This window comes from Rhinatrema bivittatum, chromosome 8 (genome assembly GCF_901001135.1).
Source record: "Rhinatrema bivittatum chromosome 8, aRhiBiv1.1, whole genome shotgun sequence".
NCBI classification, from domain to species: domain Eukaryota; kingdom Metazoa; phylum Chordata; class Amphibia; order Gymnophiona; family Rhinatrematidae; genus Rhinatrema; species Rhinatrema bivittatum.
Window position 1 is genome coordinate 245666340 of NC_042622.1, and position 16521 is coordinate 245682860.

The 16521-nt window shown below is 43.0% G+C and overlaps 1 protein-coding gene across 2 annotated transcripts in view; it reads left to right on the forward strand.

Annotated features, from left to right (window-relative positions):
• Window positions 1-2084: 2084 nt before the first annotated feature.
• LOC115098108 (cytokine receptor-like factor 1) overlaps window positions 2085-16521 on the forward strand; it is a 31287-nt gene continuing 16850 nt past the window's right edge. For both annotated transcript variants that reach the window (XM_029614441.1, XM_029614440.1), the window contains exons 1-3: window positions 2085-2309; window positions 14930-15208; window positions 16215-16344. In XM_029614441.1, the coding sequence (XP_029470301.1) occupies window positions 2255-2309; window positions 14930-15208; window positions 16215-16344 (464 nt within the window). In that variant the 5' untranslated portion in view covers window positions 2085-2254. The remainder of the gene's footprint in view (window positions 2310-14929; window positions 15209-16214; window positions 16345-16521) is intronic.

Here is a 16521-nt window from a genome sequence, read left to right on the forward strand (position 1 = left end):
TTAAAGATTGTGTGTTACCTGAATTTAAGATGAGTTGCACTGTTTGTTTTTGGTTTGTTCACTGTAAATAACCCCCAGTTATGGTTCTTGAGATGTTTCTTTCCCTTTTCCATATATTGTCAGGTTTTTTTTACTTCCCGTTCCATGTAAATCTTCTAAAATTATTTTATACCTGTTCCATGTAAACCGATGTGATGTGCAAACGAATGTCGGTATAAAAAAGTTTCAAATAAATAATAAAATAAATAAATTGCACAAAAGGGACAGAGCTAGAGTCTGCCTCCTTATTCTTCCTGGTTGTTTCCATGTTACCACAGACTAGTTCCTGAAAAGGTAAAATAAGAAGGCCATACATACTTATTTTACTCACTTTGACCACACTTAAAACTTGACCTATTGATCTCAGTACAGCCACAGTTTTATAGACAGTAATTAAAATATTCTGAGTACTCTGAAAATAAACAATAAACAGACAAAAGAAGCATGTTCATTCACAGTCTCAGTTTTATTATGCATGATCTTTACAAAGAAAGTTAAAGCTCCACTTTCTAAAAAAAACAAAAACCACACACACACACACACACAATACACAATGCACCTGCTTTTTCTAGTATTGCAGCTTCTGGAAAGATCCACCCACTGTAGACTTTTGACCTCCCATAAAAACAAAAAGATTAACAAATAGCAAATGTATATGTATCAGGTGATACCTTTTTATTGGACTAACTTAATACATTTCTTGACTAGCTTCCAAGAGCTAAAACACTTTTCTTCAGGTCAGAATTAAAATGAAACTAAAGATGATATTAGCATGGCTGCCATAAGTGAACCATTAAAGGCATTCCAGTGATAGGGGGAAGGAGAAGGGGGAGGGGTGATGGGTAAACAGAATGTGGCAGGCAGTATAATTTTATGCTTCATGATGTGATATTTTTTTTGTTTTTCTTTGTTAACCTTTTTGTCAATGCATTCAAGTGGACTCTTACAGCACTTACATTACTTTTTCCAAAACAAAAGAATAACTAAAGTTACATATTCTGCTAATCCCCTGCTGAATAGGAGCAGCCCCTGCCAGTTGCTGGAGAAAACAGAATCCTCTGTAACTTAAAAATTAGTAAAAAAAAACAAAACAAAAAACACCAAAAAAACAAAACAAAACACCAACAGTAGAAAATAATATAAAATTCTAGACTAGGCAGCCTCACTACAACCCCTCCTACACATTTCTTATGGGGAAGAATGCCAACTTTGCCACCTTCCTGCAGCCTTCACCCCAGTCACTCGCCAACTGTGAAACAAGGAAAAGGCAGAGGTTCCCCTCCAGGACCTACCTCCACATATTAGGTCCAAAGGGGTGGGAGACGCGCACAAACGCAAACTGCGCTGCACACACAGCCAGGCATCGAGTGCCATCCGATTATGTCTCTGCCCCAAGTCCAATGCTCCTCTTTAACTGATTCTTACCTCCCTCCAGTTTTAAGAAAACACGTGGGGATGATTACACAACACTGATTGTACTGGAACAGAAAACAAATCTTTTTTGTACTTAGTTACTGAAAAAAAAAAAAAAGAATGCTGCAAGTTAACTCCTTATCTCACCACGTCCTCGCCAAAATGGGTGGAGTTTCAGGAGATGTCATTGCACAGAAAAATCCGTGCCTATAATATATGGGACACATGGTGGCTGAATTGGCCCAAGCTTGGAACTTGCGAGCAGTATCATCGACGGTCAACGCTTCAGCCCTGGCTGCTATCTCTTTGCCCATCTTTCATTTACATTCATCATTTAATCATATTAAAAAAGAAGAAAAAAGCTACCTAAAGTGGATCAGAAATGGCTGAACGGCAGGCTGCATTTCTTATGGAGTATCCTTGGGAAATGTAAATATCAAAGAGGACTAGGTTTGTCATCTGAAGTAGGGAAAGAAGGGAAGGGGAGAAGAGGAGGGAGGGGCTGCCGGTTGGTGGAGGGAGAGCGAGGATCCCTCCTTGCTCCCAGGGGCTTCTTGATGGCAATAAACCATGTGGAAGGGGCGGGGCGCTCATTCCTGTAACAGCCTCAGCCGCTCAGACTTGCCCTGGGCTTCCACTGACTTGTCGCCTTTACTGCCTCCTCCGATTCCCTTCTTGCATTTCCACCGGGCTAAAGAACAAAAAGCCAACGTTTGGTGTTTTTTTTTTTTAATTTATTTTAAGGGGGAAACATTCGTTGCTGTTTGTCACCTGGCTGGGTGGATTCTCCTAGTGCTGAGCTATGATCTCTGCCGTGGTCTGGGGGCTCTCTTTTCTTACTCTGGGATCCTGGGCAGGTAAGTTATCTGTTCTGAATCCTCCTGCAAAAGTCTGTCCATTTCATTCCAGCCGTCCAGGCTGCAACCCGGGCCGAGATAAAAAGCAGATTCTGGGAAGGGAGAAAGGATTTAACAGGATTGTTTTCTAAATGATGGAAGTAGGGGGGAAACTTACCAAAATCCAGTGTGAAGAGACCCACATTTCAGAGTTAAAAAGCTGACAGACACAGAAAAAGAGAGCAGAGGGAGCGTCAGCTCCGGAAAGCTGCTCAAGAAATGTATCAAACTGATCCAATCAAAAGAGATCACCTTATATATACATAGATATATAACTTTTATTTCTCTGCATTCACATGGACTAACACTGCACCACGCTTTTAATAGTAGCAAATAAACTAAGGAGCAAGATTTCAAAATCCAATTTAGGGGGAAAGAAACCTTAATAATAGAAACGCAGAGGAAATGCACCTTTGGCACTTTTCTTCTTAGGGGCGTGAAAACGTTTTTATAGGGCTGGATTCCTGAGAAATGTGCAAGGAATTTAGGGGGAGAGGTCTGCCTCCTGGGTCTTTTCTCCCAAGGAAACTCAACTCCTGCTGCGCACCCTCAGCACCGCCTTCTCCGGTTTCATCTCTGCTCCTCACCTGAGGGGACAGCGGAAGAGAGCGAGAGAAGCCGAGGTCCCGGGGGCCCCGCGGAGCAGCCCAGGCTGAGGACGGGAGACCCTGGGGCAGGAAGGAGGGGGCAGGTCACGCGTTCCTCTGGCCTCTGTTCGCGCAACTCCGCAATCGCATTTGTGAGGAATTTAACGCACTCCAAATTACTCTTCATGTACCAAGAAAAGCGAGCTGGTCCAGCCCAGGAAAAATGGGGTTGTGCTCTGCCGAGATTTCCTGCCGGGCCAGATTGTTCGCACATCGCCGACTTCTGCAAACTCAAGGCTTCTACCACAGCCAAGTTATTAGCCATCCTTATGGACCTTCATTTTCAGTATTTATTTTGTTTTCCATGGGAATTTGTCAGTGTTTATTATAACCAACCAAATGGCATAAAATCAGCGGGGAAAAAATGAATCCTCCACCCACAATGATTTTCTCCTGTTTTTATTGATTTTAATAAACACTGATACATTCTTGAGGAAAATAAAATAAAAACTGAAAACGAAGGTGCCTAGTAATCCCGAATCCCTTCGGTAGTACATCCTGCACCCAGCAGTCAGAAAGACCTGAGCTGTGAGGAAGAGGCTTTGTGTGCCAGCCTGTAAGATAGAAAACCTCTTCTGCTCGCTTTAATTCTTGAGTTATTCAATAATATATTCACATGGCAGAAATGCAACTTTTTATGTACATTTCATTCAAAAAAACGTGGAAATTTGGAAAACATAGGAAGACATCGTTTAAAGAAAGCGTTTCCCTACTTTAGTTTGACACTAGAATTTTTTTTTTTTAGGTCCAAACTGTCTTTTAAAATGGTTCATTTCCTGTTAAAAAAAATTCAGATTTTTTTACCAACAAAGTGTGATAATTTTGGCTAAAGCAATGGTCAAAAAAACGCTCGATTTTTTTAGTTTTATTCCCCGATTAAGGTCTGTATTCTGCAAATTCGAAGGCGTGCAAAAAAAAATAAAAATAAAATTACAGGAGCAAATCTCCCTAGCAGGAATCGAATATCTTCTTTTTTTTTCAGTAGAAAAAAACTGAGCATGGACCGCCACCTCCCGAAAGTGGACCTGTTACATAGCTGCGGGATTCCGCCGAATAGAACCCCGCGGGGACTCTGGCCGCGTCAAAGAGCTCCGCATCGCCTCCTTTCGCCTTTCATTTGCGGCTTCACCTTTGCTTTTCTTTAATATTGGCGGAGTCCTGCTTTCTACGGTGAGCAGAGCTGTTTAATAATTGCACGGGTTTTTTTTTTTTTTAGCTTCCTAATTGGATTACTTTTCTCTGTGCAAGCCCAGAAAGCCAGACGAGATAAAAAGAAAAAAATATAAGGAATCCAAACCTTCTGAAATCGGGTTTATGTTAATATGTACAGATTCCCCTTTTTTCCTACAAATTGTGTGAGTAGGTTTTTTTGTTTTTTTTTGCAGATGCCTGAACTGAATCTTTCCCACTTTTGTACGCTGTTTAAGGGAAAACGTATTTCGCAACGCACCTCTTTGTTCTTGTTGATTACTAGGACTAGAAGTTTACACAAATGGGGGTTTTGTTCAGCACAAACCGCTTTATTTTCTTAGCTGGGCTTCTTTGGAGAGGGGGAAGATTATCTTTCTTGGATAATCGGGGTGCGGGGAGGAGAGAATCTGATGAGGGAGAGAAGGCGAAGATTGACTTTAATCAGGGATTTCTTTGCGTCTGTTTGGAAAAGAAAACCAAAAGCTTTCTCAACCAGAAACCAAGCCTCACTTCCCATGGGCCACGTCTAGTGTATGCCCTCAAAATGGACTTTAGCCTGGGTGATTTTGGGATAAGCCAAAAACAAAGACACGGGAAGAAACCTCCACGGTCTATGTATCTGACTTATTTGTATGCGTTTTTCCAGCTATTGGTCCACTTACACGGATAAAGGAAGTTTAGAGAACCGAGAGCTCTAGGAGTGACAAAGATACCAGGGACTCATTTCAGTTTCTCTCTCGCTGCCTGCCTTGTTGATTTGTATAAGGTCGGGATGCAGCGGAGGGTGCCGTCCCCTCCTTCGGTTATAAGAACAGTCTCCCGTTCCTTCTACCTGCCCTGGGCTCTTACCCGCTTTCTAAGCGTCAGATCACTCGGCAGCGCGCCTCTCTGCGCATAATTCGTGAATCGGAGCGTAATCAGAAAATAAATATAGACATGAAGGGAAGCCCTGGAGCGAAGGAAATAGGAATTGGGGCATCGGTCACAGCGTAGAAGCGAGAGCAGTTTGTTTTGCTGTCCGCATAGAAAACAGCTGGATTTGATGAACATCTGGGCACCAGCGAAATGAGCTGGGTAGGGTCGGCTCATCTATTGGATCCAGCCTGATGACTGAGCTGAACAAAAAAAAAGTCAGATGACAGCCACCCAGGGTAAAAATAAAAGGACCGTGGTCGTCCGGGAAAGTCCTTTCACTCCAAAAGCCTAAAAAAAAAAAAAAAAAATCACGAAAGGAATCGCAAAGAGGAACTCGCGCGCTTTTAATTAAAATGTGCAAAACCCCCGAGAAATTGTTCGCTGTTCAGTTGCCCAAGATCTCCGGTGGGTTAATGAGAACCAGGGTGCAGACTCCCTGTTCTGGGAAACAGCAGAGGGGGTTTGTGCATACGTGAGCATGAGCAGGATTTTAGGGTTTACTTCGTCTTGCTGGGTTTTATTAGCTCCGTTCAATCTGGCCGACTGACTGATCCTCTTGTAAACCCAGGTTTGACTTTATTTGGTAGAATGCACGGAAATAAAGCTTAACAAAAAACCGAAAGAAAAATCCAAAACTTAAGGTAATTACTACATGCTTGACTGGTTTTCGGAGCTATTTCTCCACGGCAATCACACTCGTTTATTTTCTAGAGTAAGGCTTGGGTTTGCCATCACTGAGATGCCACGTCCTATATACTGGGGATCATCCCCTCCTCCCCCGACCTTGGAAACCTTCTCTAGTCTCCCCTCACTTTTTTCAGAGCTTTGCTTTTCCACATATTCCAGGGACTTGCATCAGCTCTTCCTCCTAGCCATTCTCCCTCTCCATTTTCCCAGTACCTAGTCTAACCCCAGGCAGGAGCTGATTTTGCTCTGTCTAGACAGAGTGACTGACCCTGGTCTCTTTACCCTGTCTTTAAACCCCATCTGCCCCTATGTCTAGAAGTACTAATCTTTTATGTTGTCCTGTATTGAACCTTGGGCACGTTTTGCTATGTTTCTCTAGATGGCTCTGTGTGCTGAAGATACAGGACACATTACACGACACTTCCACAGTCTATTTTGGCTGGAGAATAGCTTCTGAGGGAAAATCTCCCGGCCCGGGCGTTCAGCAGGACTTAATTCTAAGGGGCGCAGCCTTAATTGCCTTTCACCATCTCCGAGTTTGACTGTACCGTGGTCAAGAAAGCGCCCGGGAATCAAAACCACATGCTGATGTGTCAAGACCGAGTTGTTTGCCTATTTATGATGTGAGGGGAAAAACCAATTTTATTTAATGGTAATATTTGACTTTTGTAAAAGCCTTGGCTTAATCTCTCTCCTTCTCTTTTTTGTATTCTAATTTGAAAAGAAGGAAATTAAGCTTCGTTAGTACTGCACGACCTAAGGAAGGAAGGAAGTAACTATATAGCCTCCAAGCTTGCATCGTCGAACATTATTATAAAGATTCCATTTATTTGTAATTAAACATATTCTGATATACTGCAAAGGTTTCAGTAAATTCAGTCACAAATGTAGATGCATTTTTTTGTACTTATTTTTTTAAACTACAATACATTCTTTCTCGCTACATACATATATATATATATATATATATATATATATATATATATATACATACACACACACACACACACACACACACATACATACATTTTTTTGTGGCTGAAATCCCAAAGAATTTTCCTCAAAGCCCGAAGCGCTAACAGGAGCCAGGCTTGAATTGAGGTGTGGCTGGGACGATATAAAGCGGTGCGTTGTTAGTTCCCTGAATCTTTCCTTTGTTTTGTGCAGGTGAGATCGCCACCCCCACCCAAGACTTTATTTTCAGGGGTGCATAAGCAGTAACACGCTGGGTCAGACACAGGAAAAGTTAAAAGTTCTCAGCCCAGGAATAAATGGCTGAAGATTACTCCCGTGTATGAGTTTATATTCGCCAATACATGCTCCTCTTTAAAACCCATTGACTTTCAGGTTTCAGCTTGTTGTACCAGATTTATCTCCATCTTGAATATTCCGAGGAAAATGCAAAAAAATAATCAGCTAAGGATAAGTTCTGCTCATTTCTTGCATTTTTTAAAGTACAGTTTAATTCTATTGAGAGCTGAATTTTTAGTTTATTTGTGGCATTGGTGTGTAGTTGCAGTGTAAGCAGTAGTGTGTGTACTTCTAGCAATATTCCTACAAAAGTTTGTATACAAACATTTTTTTTTTCATGAGTCTTAGGCTGCCCTTTCAAGATGTGGAGGATGCATTTCTAAGCCAATACAGCAGCCAATCAGAAAAAGTAAACAAATAATAATAATAATTAAAAAATAAACAAATATATATAGTATTGGCTAAAGACCCCCGACTGAAAGGGATCTAGACAAGAGATGGAAAGGCAGTAACAGAATCTCCTGTTTCAACTGGGCTAAGTCTGCAGCTTTGTAGGTTCAAATATCCCGAGGTTAGGCTTATGAACTCAAAGTAAACGATTATGCGTTTCACTCCTGAGATGTGCTCTCTTGCTCTGACCGGAGAAAATTTCAGTTAACTACTTTTTCCAGGCTTTCAGCTTCTTCTGTACTGGACAAACAGATCTCTGTTATCTGGTGTAAGAAACAAGATTTTGACAGGTCTTTTGGATTTCTATTGGGCACTTGCTTTATTCTAGCTTAGTGCCCCAGCAAAACCCTCCCTTGAGCCAGCTGTTAAAGCAACCGTGAACAGAATCGGTTCAAGAGGTAACTGGAAGCAAGGAAACATCTCCCCTTTTTCATTTTTATTTCATTTCTGGGGAAACTAGTGCTTAAAGTTTTCAAAAGCTTCTGCCTAGCCAAGTCCACCATTATTAAGCTTAAGTGAATCAAAAGGGTGCTGTTGTGTGGTTCCTCATCAGAACACCCCTTCCTCACCCCATGCAGGCATCGGGCTGATACAGAACCCCCCCCCCCCCCCAAAAAAAAAAAAAACAGAAATACAGCTTGAAAAGTTATAGAGTGGAACCAGGGAAAGAAACGTTTAAAATCAGGCACTTGTGGTTATTATAATGCAAGAAACAAATGGTCTAAGACTGAAGAGAAAAGAGAACCAGGAATAAGATCAAATAAGGAAGTAATAAAGTCAAGACAGAGAAAAACTGATATCTTGCTTGTTTGATATCATAAAGACTGATATGACATGATAAAGACTTCAATCTGTTCCAAAAGTAATTCCAACATTTGATAAAACCAATCAAGTAGGTGCATGGAGGTGCATTGTAAGGCTAAGGAATATTTAAAGATGCCAGTTTTATGATCTCCTAAGTCCACTTTCTCAAACCCAGGGACTTTGGTGGTCCAAAAATATTTTACATCTTTAAACATTTGTTAGTCTTACTTACCAAAGGTCCATCTCTCTATCCAACAACTCTGTTTTTCTTTTTTAACTAATTTTTATCTTTGGCACGTTAACGTAAACATAGAACATGACAGCAGATAGACCCTAGAGCCCATCCACCTCCCGCTTAGCTTTATTTTAAAATCACTTTCCTTCAGAGATCTTCTGTGCTTGTCTCATGATTTCCTGAATTTCAACATTGTCCAGTTTCCTTTCCACCACCTTTGATGGGAAGTTATTCCATCCATCTGTTGGGGTAAGTGAGGTGATCTTTCACATCACCACCCTCTCCATAAAGAAATATATCCTTAGATTAGCCTGGATTTTACCCCTTTTCATCCTCATCCCTCCTTTTTCTAGAACTTTCTTTCTGTTGAAAGACACCTGCCTATTGCACATTTAATTCTTAGAGATATTTAAATATCTCCATCATATCTCCCCTTTTCCTTCAGAGTATACATTTTTAAGTCTGTCCTCTTATGCTTTATGATGAAGACCATTGACCATTTTAGCAGCTGTCCTATGGACTGATTCCATCCAGTTTATATCCTTTTATTCTGCTTTTCAGCACTTCAAAGTGAATTACATTCAGGTGCTATAGATATTTCTCTATCCCCAATCTAAGGGGGTCATGCATCAAAGGGCGTTATGGCGTTAACACGTGCGATAACGCTGTAGCGCACGGCACAAATGCACATTTTTTGGGCGGGACTTAGTTAAATTAGGGGCCATATCGCACCGTGAAATAGCATAACGGTTTTATTGCTGGAAATAACTACACCTTTTTCCCTGGCGCTAAGCTGTGCGATATGTCCGAAATGGTCATAACGCAATGTGTGATAAATTTTTGGAATTGCATTTTGGCCATTTCTGGGTGCACCTATTTATATCTCTATAGGAGGGCCACCTGATAGGTTAAGGTGAGGTGTTGGTGGTGGCCCTCTCTCTCTCCTAAAATGGTGCGGTAACCTACCAATTTCCATAAACATGCCTCTTTTTGGATAATGCATGTGTTATCAATGAATCTAGGACCAAGTTTGTACCTGAAGTAATGGAGGTTAAAGTGACTTGCCCAAGGTCACAAGGAGTGGCAAGGAGATTTGAACGCTGGTTTTCCTGGTTTGTTGCCCACTGCTCGTAACCACTAGGCTATTCTCCCGCTTTGAAGGTGAGGTCTCCAGAATTATACACAACAAGCCGTAAAGCCCGTTAAAACGGGCTACATCCCTCTGTCTCTCACCTCCCCCTCATTCTCTCTCCCCTCACTCTTCACCACCCCCCTCCCCCACCCACTCCTCTCCACCCTCCCTCTCCTCTCACTCAGTCCCCCCTCTCCCTCACTCCCTCCCACTCAGTCCCCCCTCTCCCTCCCTCCCACTCACTCAGTCCCCCTCTCCCTCCCTCCCTCCCACTCACTCAGTCCCCCTCTCCCTCCCTTCACCCACCTCCATTTCCTCCCGGCGCCGTAAGCGCGACTTCCCGCAACCCTCACCCGGCTCCATTAACTCCTCCCGCTCCTGCCGGCAGATCTCGGGGGGGTCACTCCCGCGCGCGCGGCAGTGACCCCCCCGAGATCTGCCGGCAGATCTGGGGAGGAGAAGTAGCGGCACCTCCGCTACTTCTCCTCCCGCTCCTGCCGGCAGATCTCGGTGGGGGGGGCGCGGGAGTGACACCCCCCCCCCCCGAGATCTGCCGGCAGATCTCGGTGGGGGGGGCGCGGGAGTGACACCCCCCCCCCCGAGATCTGCCGGCAGATCTCGGTGGGGGGGGCGCGGGAGTGACACCCCCCCCCCCGAGATCTGCCGGCAGATCTCGGTGGGGGGGGCGCGGGAGTGACACCCCCCCCCCCCGAGATCTGCCGGCAGATCTGGGGAGGAGAAGCAGCGGCACCGCGCGCGCGCGGTGCCGCTGCTTCTCCTCCCGCTCCTGCGGCCCCACCGCCATTTTTTTTTCTGATCGACATCCTTGCCCGCACATGCGCAGTAGAGCTGCGCTCTACTGCGCATATGCGGGCCGTCGGTCACAGGCCATTTATAAGGTAGATATTCCATGAGCTCTCACCTCTCTCTAGTTTCACTAGAGAAGTGGCAGGCTGTACAGGGCCGGTGCAAGGGGATTAAGCGCCTAGGCACCTTCTGCCATGCGCCAACATCCCTCCCCCCCCCCCGTTCACAGCCCTGACTCCTACCTCTTAGTTTTCTGGGCATCACGTGGCTCGCCGAATCTCCACTCCTCTTTGCTCCTGCCGCTTGTGGCCCCATGTGGCTTGCGCCCCTTAATGGTCGGTACTCCAGGTCCAGGCCTGACTCGCCTAATGCTTCCACCAGCCCTGAGGCTGCATGACAAACCTAAGGACAAAAGCATCCCCATCCAAAATTTCATAATACAGAGCAGAATATCAAACCAAAAAATATACACCAATTGACCACAATAAAACAAATCCCAAAAGCAGAAGACATTACCCATCCTGCAGAAAGTAATATCAATGCCAACTTATTTCGCCTATGCTCTGACACCCATTATTAAACTTAGTTGCTCCCAGACTTTCCCGAAGGAGAACCTAACAACATTTAGGGAGATAAAAAGTGTCAGTTCTGGCTCCCTTATTGCTATAGTGTGGAAAGTGCATGCTAGAAGCAGGGCACACAGGTACATTTCTTTTTTTCCCAGCAAGTGAAAACTGGCCAAGGGGACCGAGACTAAAACTTGCAGGTAATTGTAATTTTGCCCCAATATGAACCAAACTCACAATTCCAAGACAATTTTTAGCCTCAATCACCTATGATGAATCTCAGCCAAATCCATGCAGTAGTTTCCGAGTTCCAGTATGTGTAGGGATGGACAGGGATGTACCATCAACTCTAGGCATTCTGGCACTAAGGGAAGGCACCTGGCTAATAAAAGGATAGTTATAGTCTGAGGTAGCCGATGGTAAAATGGAGTATTTCCATCTGCTGGACTGCAGTCTGCTGTTTGCTGTCCTGTAGGAACAGCTGTCAAGAGAATAAAAGGGATTTAAGGAGAAATTTAAGAGGGAGGGTTTGGAGGAGCAGAGAGGGAGGTGCCCTAATCCCCCACTGGAATTCACAGAGGGCTGGGGGAAGAAGAGAGAGACTTTTGGAGCAGGAGAAAGTGAAAAAATGTTGTTTTAGTTTGTTTAAAGAAGAGAATTCCAGGGAACTTTGTAACTACAGATTTCCACTGCACAGTGCAGAGTATGGGAAGAAACTCGTTAAAGAGACAGCCCAGATCTCCAAAAGCCCGTGCTTTTTGGATAGCAGGAGGTTAATGGACTGCCTCCTTTCTTGGGAGGGAGGGAGTGAAGGCAGACCCAGACCCAGACCCAGACCCAGATCCAGTTCTGGAAATTAAGAGGACTGGTGAACTGCTCACACGCCAGCTTTGGAAATATTCCATTTATATTGCTACTGAGGAGATGGCTGATAATTCTGTCCAACATTAAAGAAACTGCTGTACCAGTGGTACCTCTATTATTATGTAGAGTTATTCCTGCTTTCTATTCATCTTAATTCCTTCCAGTTTGTGCTCTCTCTCTCTCTCTCTATATATATCTATATCGCCACACTTTGCATGTAGGAGGTTGACTTTTACATCTCTAAAACTGTGTCTAGTAATAGATTTGAAGACCTTGACCACTTATTTTTCTGACATTATTTTTATTTATTTCAACTATTTTTTTTATAGTAGCACTTTATGTTTAAATGTTTTTTTTAATTGATTTTTACCATCTACAATTGATACAATACTGAGGTGAGTGGTACTTTGAACCCCCTCAGGAGCAAACGTCAACACAATACAACCCCAAAAGTACCCCCCCCCCCCCCCATTACTGTCCCCCCACCTTAGTGAGGTTCTACAAGTGAGTATCAGTCCACTGAGTTAGTAGAGTTCATCCAGGCATTGGTCGTGGTATAGAAGAGTCAATCATTTACGATAAGGCTTCGTGCTCAGTGTGGAAGAGATTGTAGGTAAGGTTGCCACACCTTAAGAAATAGCCGCCGACATCTTGGGGATGTCCGGGACGCCAGACATTCCATATTCATCATATCATGGAAGCAGTTCCTCCAGACCCAGAAGGACGGAGCGTCAGGAGTTCTCCAAACCAAAAGAATCACCTTTTTCCCTACAAGACAAGCTTTGTGTAAAAGCAGATATGAGCCAGAATCTCGAATCCTAATCGGGGATATGCAGCCAAATAATAATCACAATGGAGAGACTGGAAAAGCTACACTTTCATGACTTTTTTTTTGCCATTAATATTGAAAAAAAATCTATTAGTCATGAATCCAAACCACTATATGAAAAGCAAAGATTCTATAAGTTCATTTTGATATTGGCACATTCTCTGTGGTGTATATCTGGCTATTAGATTTAGCAACATAGGCTCCCCTGGCTTTCCTTGGGATTTTTGTAGTTTTGATATCCTATGGTAGAGCAGTTCCTAGCTCTGCTCTAGAGACACACCTCAGTTATCTGATTTTCAGGATATCCCTAATGAATAGGCATGAGAGAAATTTGCATGCACACTGCTTCAACTACCGGGTGTTGCAAAACCTTTGCCTCCCTCCCCCAGCACCCTGCTGGATTATCCCGCTAATGTAATTTTTGTACCATTTTGTAGGCCATTCAATTTGGAATTCAACAGTAACTTACACATTACTTACATTTATTATTTATGGCCGGAACATATGATAGCAAAAAACAGCATCAGATTGACCATAAGAAGGGAACTGAATTTCATGAGGTGTGTGATGCTGGAGCAATCTTTATTATGAAAAAGTGGAATGCCGAAAAATTAAGTTGAATTGAAAGCTGGGTTCAGCTGACATGGGGCAAGACTGCAATTTGGTGACAGTTGACCACTAAAATTGTCTGAAAGCCCAAAAATGATTGAAAATTCCAGCGACAAGCAGAAAAAAAAAAGCCATTACCAGGTGACACGAATGATTTTGGATGAGAGGAGGAAAAAAGTTGATAGAGGAACAGTTTATCATTATTGAGTTAGGGCTGGTATCCAGATGTTTCATGTTATTTCAAAATCATTGAAAACTGATACCCATATCTAAGAAAAGCTCTAGCTAGCAAACTGATAATGAAATTGGGATGAAAAGTATTACCTTCATTTAGTGCCATCCAACACATTTTTAGTTTGGCCAATTCAAAAACCAAATTTTCAAAATGATTGAGTTTGGTCAAAAATTTTGAATGAAATTAGTGATGAGGAATGTTATCACCAAATTGTCAGAAACCCTGATTGCATTGGTCTTTCTGTCAATATTGACGGTGAAGAAAATGTTATGGAGAATCTTGGGATGGTGCCTATTTTCGGAATATGATTTTAGTCAAAAATGTTATCCCATTTTTAAGTGATCTGGAAAATGTTTTGATAGTAGGCGAAGCTGCTTTTGTCCATGATAAGGCATCATGCATGCAAGCCAACGCCACGCATCAGCTGCTTAAAGAAAATGGCATTGAATTTTGGGGCAATGATGTTTGGCCAGGGAACTCTCCAGACTTGAACACTGTCGAAAAATTATTAAGGATGAGGTAGGGAGTTTAATGTTGAAGGAAAGTGGTCAGGGACATTATTCCTCTGAAACTTTACGTTGAAATTTGGAATTGGTTTCATTAAATCTAGAAAAAGATACTGATTTATTTCAAAATTTGTTGTGTTCATACCCTGCTCAATTTAAAGCCATTTTGCAATCTAGTGGTGGGCACTCCAACTATTAATTATATGTTGTTTAATTCCATTTGAATTCTGATTAAAATGGTATTTTGTATTTTTCTGTCAGATTTCTGGTTGCTGCTACAATGGGGGAGGCAAAGGTTATGCAACACCTAATATATGAAAATCTCTCTCTCATGCCTATTCATTAGGGATATCCTGAGAATCTGAGTGGATTGTTGACCACAGGTATTGGAGGTTGTCTACTCCTGGTCATTGGAAGATAGAAGACACATCAGATTCCAGTGACAGCAAGGAACACTGTAATGGAAGTACACAACATAAAGAAAAAAATATATACAGTATATTCAACACAATATATCATAGAACATATCACACCTCTAAAGAAAATCACAGAACATATCACTTAATACAAGGTAATCATGGAACTTTCCACAAATCATCATCCATGGTTCTTTGACTGCTGCAACAGACAGGCATTCATAATTATACTATTGGGTTTTGTTTCATAGAAATAAAAGGCAGAGTGGAGCAAAAATTAAGTAAGTCTTGTGTTCTAGATCATTTTCTAATGACATGGTATGGGAGCCTTCAATCTTCCACTGGGTCAGGATCACTGTAAAGCATATGTGTTCCACGCAGGGTAGGAAAGGCATCCGATTGCCTCATAATATTTCTTTCTTTATTTTGCTGTGCAGCACCTGTGGTGGTGGCTCCACAGGATCCCACCCTAGTGATAGGATCTTCCCTGACTGCCACCTGCTCAGTGAGTCCGGAGCTAACCCTGAGAGCAGAGGACCTGTACTGGACCCTAAATGGCAGGCGACTTCCCAGAGAGTGTACCAGGGTCCTGAACAGCACCACCCTCTCCGTGACACTCACCAACCTGAACGGATCCAAGCAGCAGTCGGGAGATAACCTGGTTTGCCATAGCAGAGATGGGCGCATACTGGCTGGCTCCTGCCTATATATTGGATGTAGGTTTCTCATTCTTAAATTTAGCAAGATGTGAGCTGACTCTGTGTTCCTAATCTAGAGCAGAAAATGACCTGAGAACACCAGACAAATATATGAAATGTAGGCATAACATTTTCTGTTAGGGTTATCAAATGTCTCCATGTCACCCAGGACAGGCTGAGACAGTTCTGGTATTTTCCCCATGGTATACTGGAGATATTATTCTGCTATATCCTGAAGAGACCTGTTTTCACACTGTGCTTTGGCACAGTTTTGTACAAACTCTTGCTAAAAATAGGATCCTTGATGGGTTCTGACACTGTTTAAGGGACCAACATAAGAATTATCCAAGGGAGATGATGTGCGTGAGCTTTTGGGATTTTACTTATCCTTTCATCAACTGTGACTATGAAAATGAGACTTGTGCAGTCTTGAAAGCTCAGGTTGAACATCATCCTTGCATACTTCATATCTTAGTCCTATAAAAAGTATCACCATGTACAAAAGGGCCAAAAAGGCAACCAGAACTCTTCACTACTTAAAACAGTATGAAACATGTTCTCCTCCTTATGGTTTTTCTTTGGACACTGAAGAATGAAATAAATAAATCTTTGAACTATCAAGTAGAGCGTTCACACCTGCTTGAGGGAGCAGAGTCAGGGATGTGGTCATCCATTGGATTGGTTAAGTATGGGCAGCTGCAGTGATAGATGAAAGTGGGTGGGGGACGGGGAGGGAGAGAGAGAGGGAGAGGGGAGGCTGGCTGGAGAAGTCACCCAGAGCTTAAGCCTAGAAGGTACACATGCAGTGTCGGGTTAGTGGGAACTGGAATGGATTTGGATTTGATAAGTGATGTCAGCAAAAGCGAGGCATGAGGTGCTCATGGGAGTAGGGTCAGATTACCATCTAGGACCCAAGGCATCCTTAATTTGTACCTGGGAGGCTCAACTTGCCTGCTTATCTGTGACATCAGGGAGACTTGATGAGGACATCTTGCAGCTGCTGTTCCTCTTTCCCTTCCCCCAGCGGCCCCGGAGAAACCCATCAACATAAGCTGCTGGTCCAGAAACACAAAGGACCTCACCTGTACGTGGACCCCTGGGAGCGAGGGAGAAACGTACCTGCACACCAACTACACCCTGAAATATAAACTCAGGTACATGCAAGAGATGGCACTACCGGGGATAGGGGAGTGGAAGAGGCATGATGGCTTCTTCTCCAGGCTGTCATTTAAATTAATTATTTAGATGATCAAAAATTAAAGTAATTATAAACAGGTAGGCAGGGGGAGGGGGAGAGAATGAGGAGAAATTGAGAAAGATGCATGGAGGGA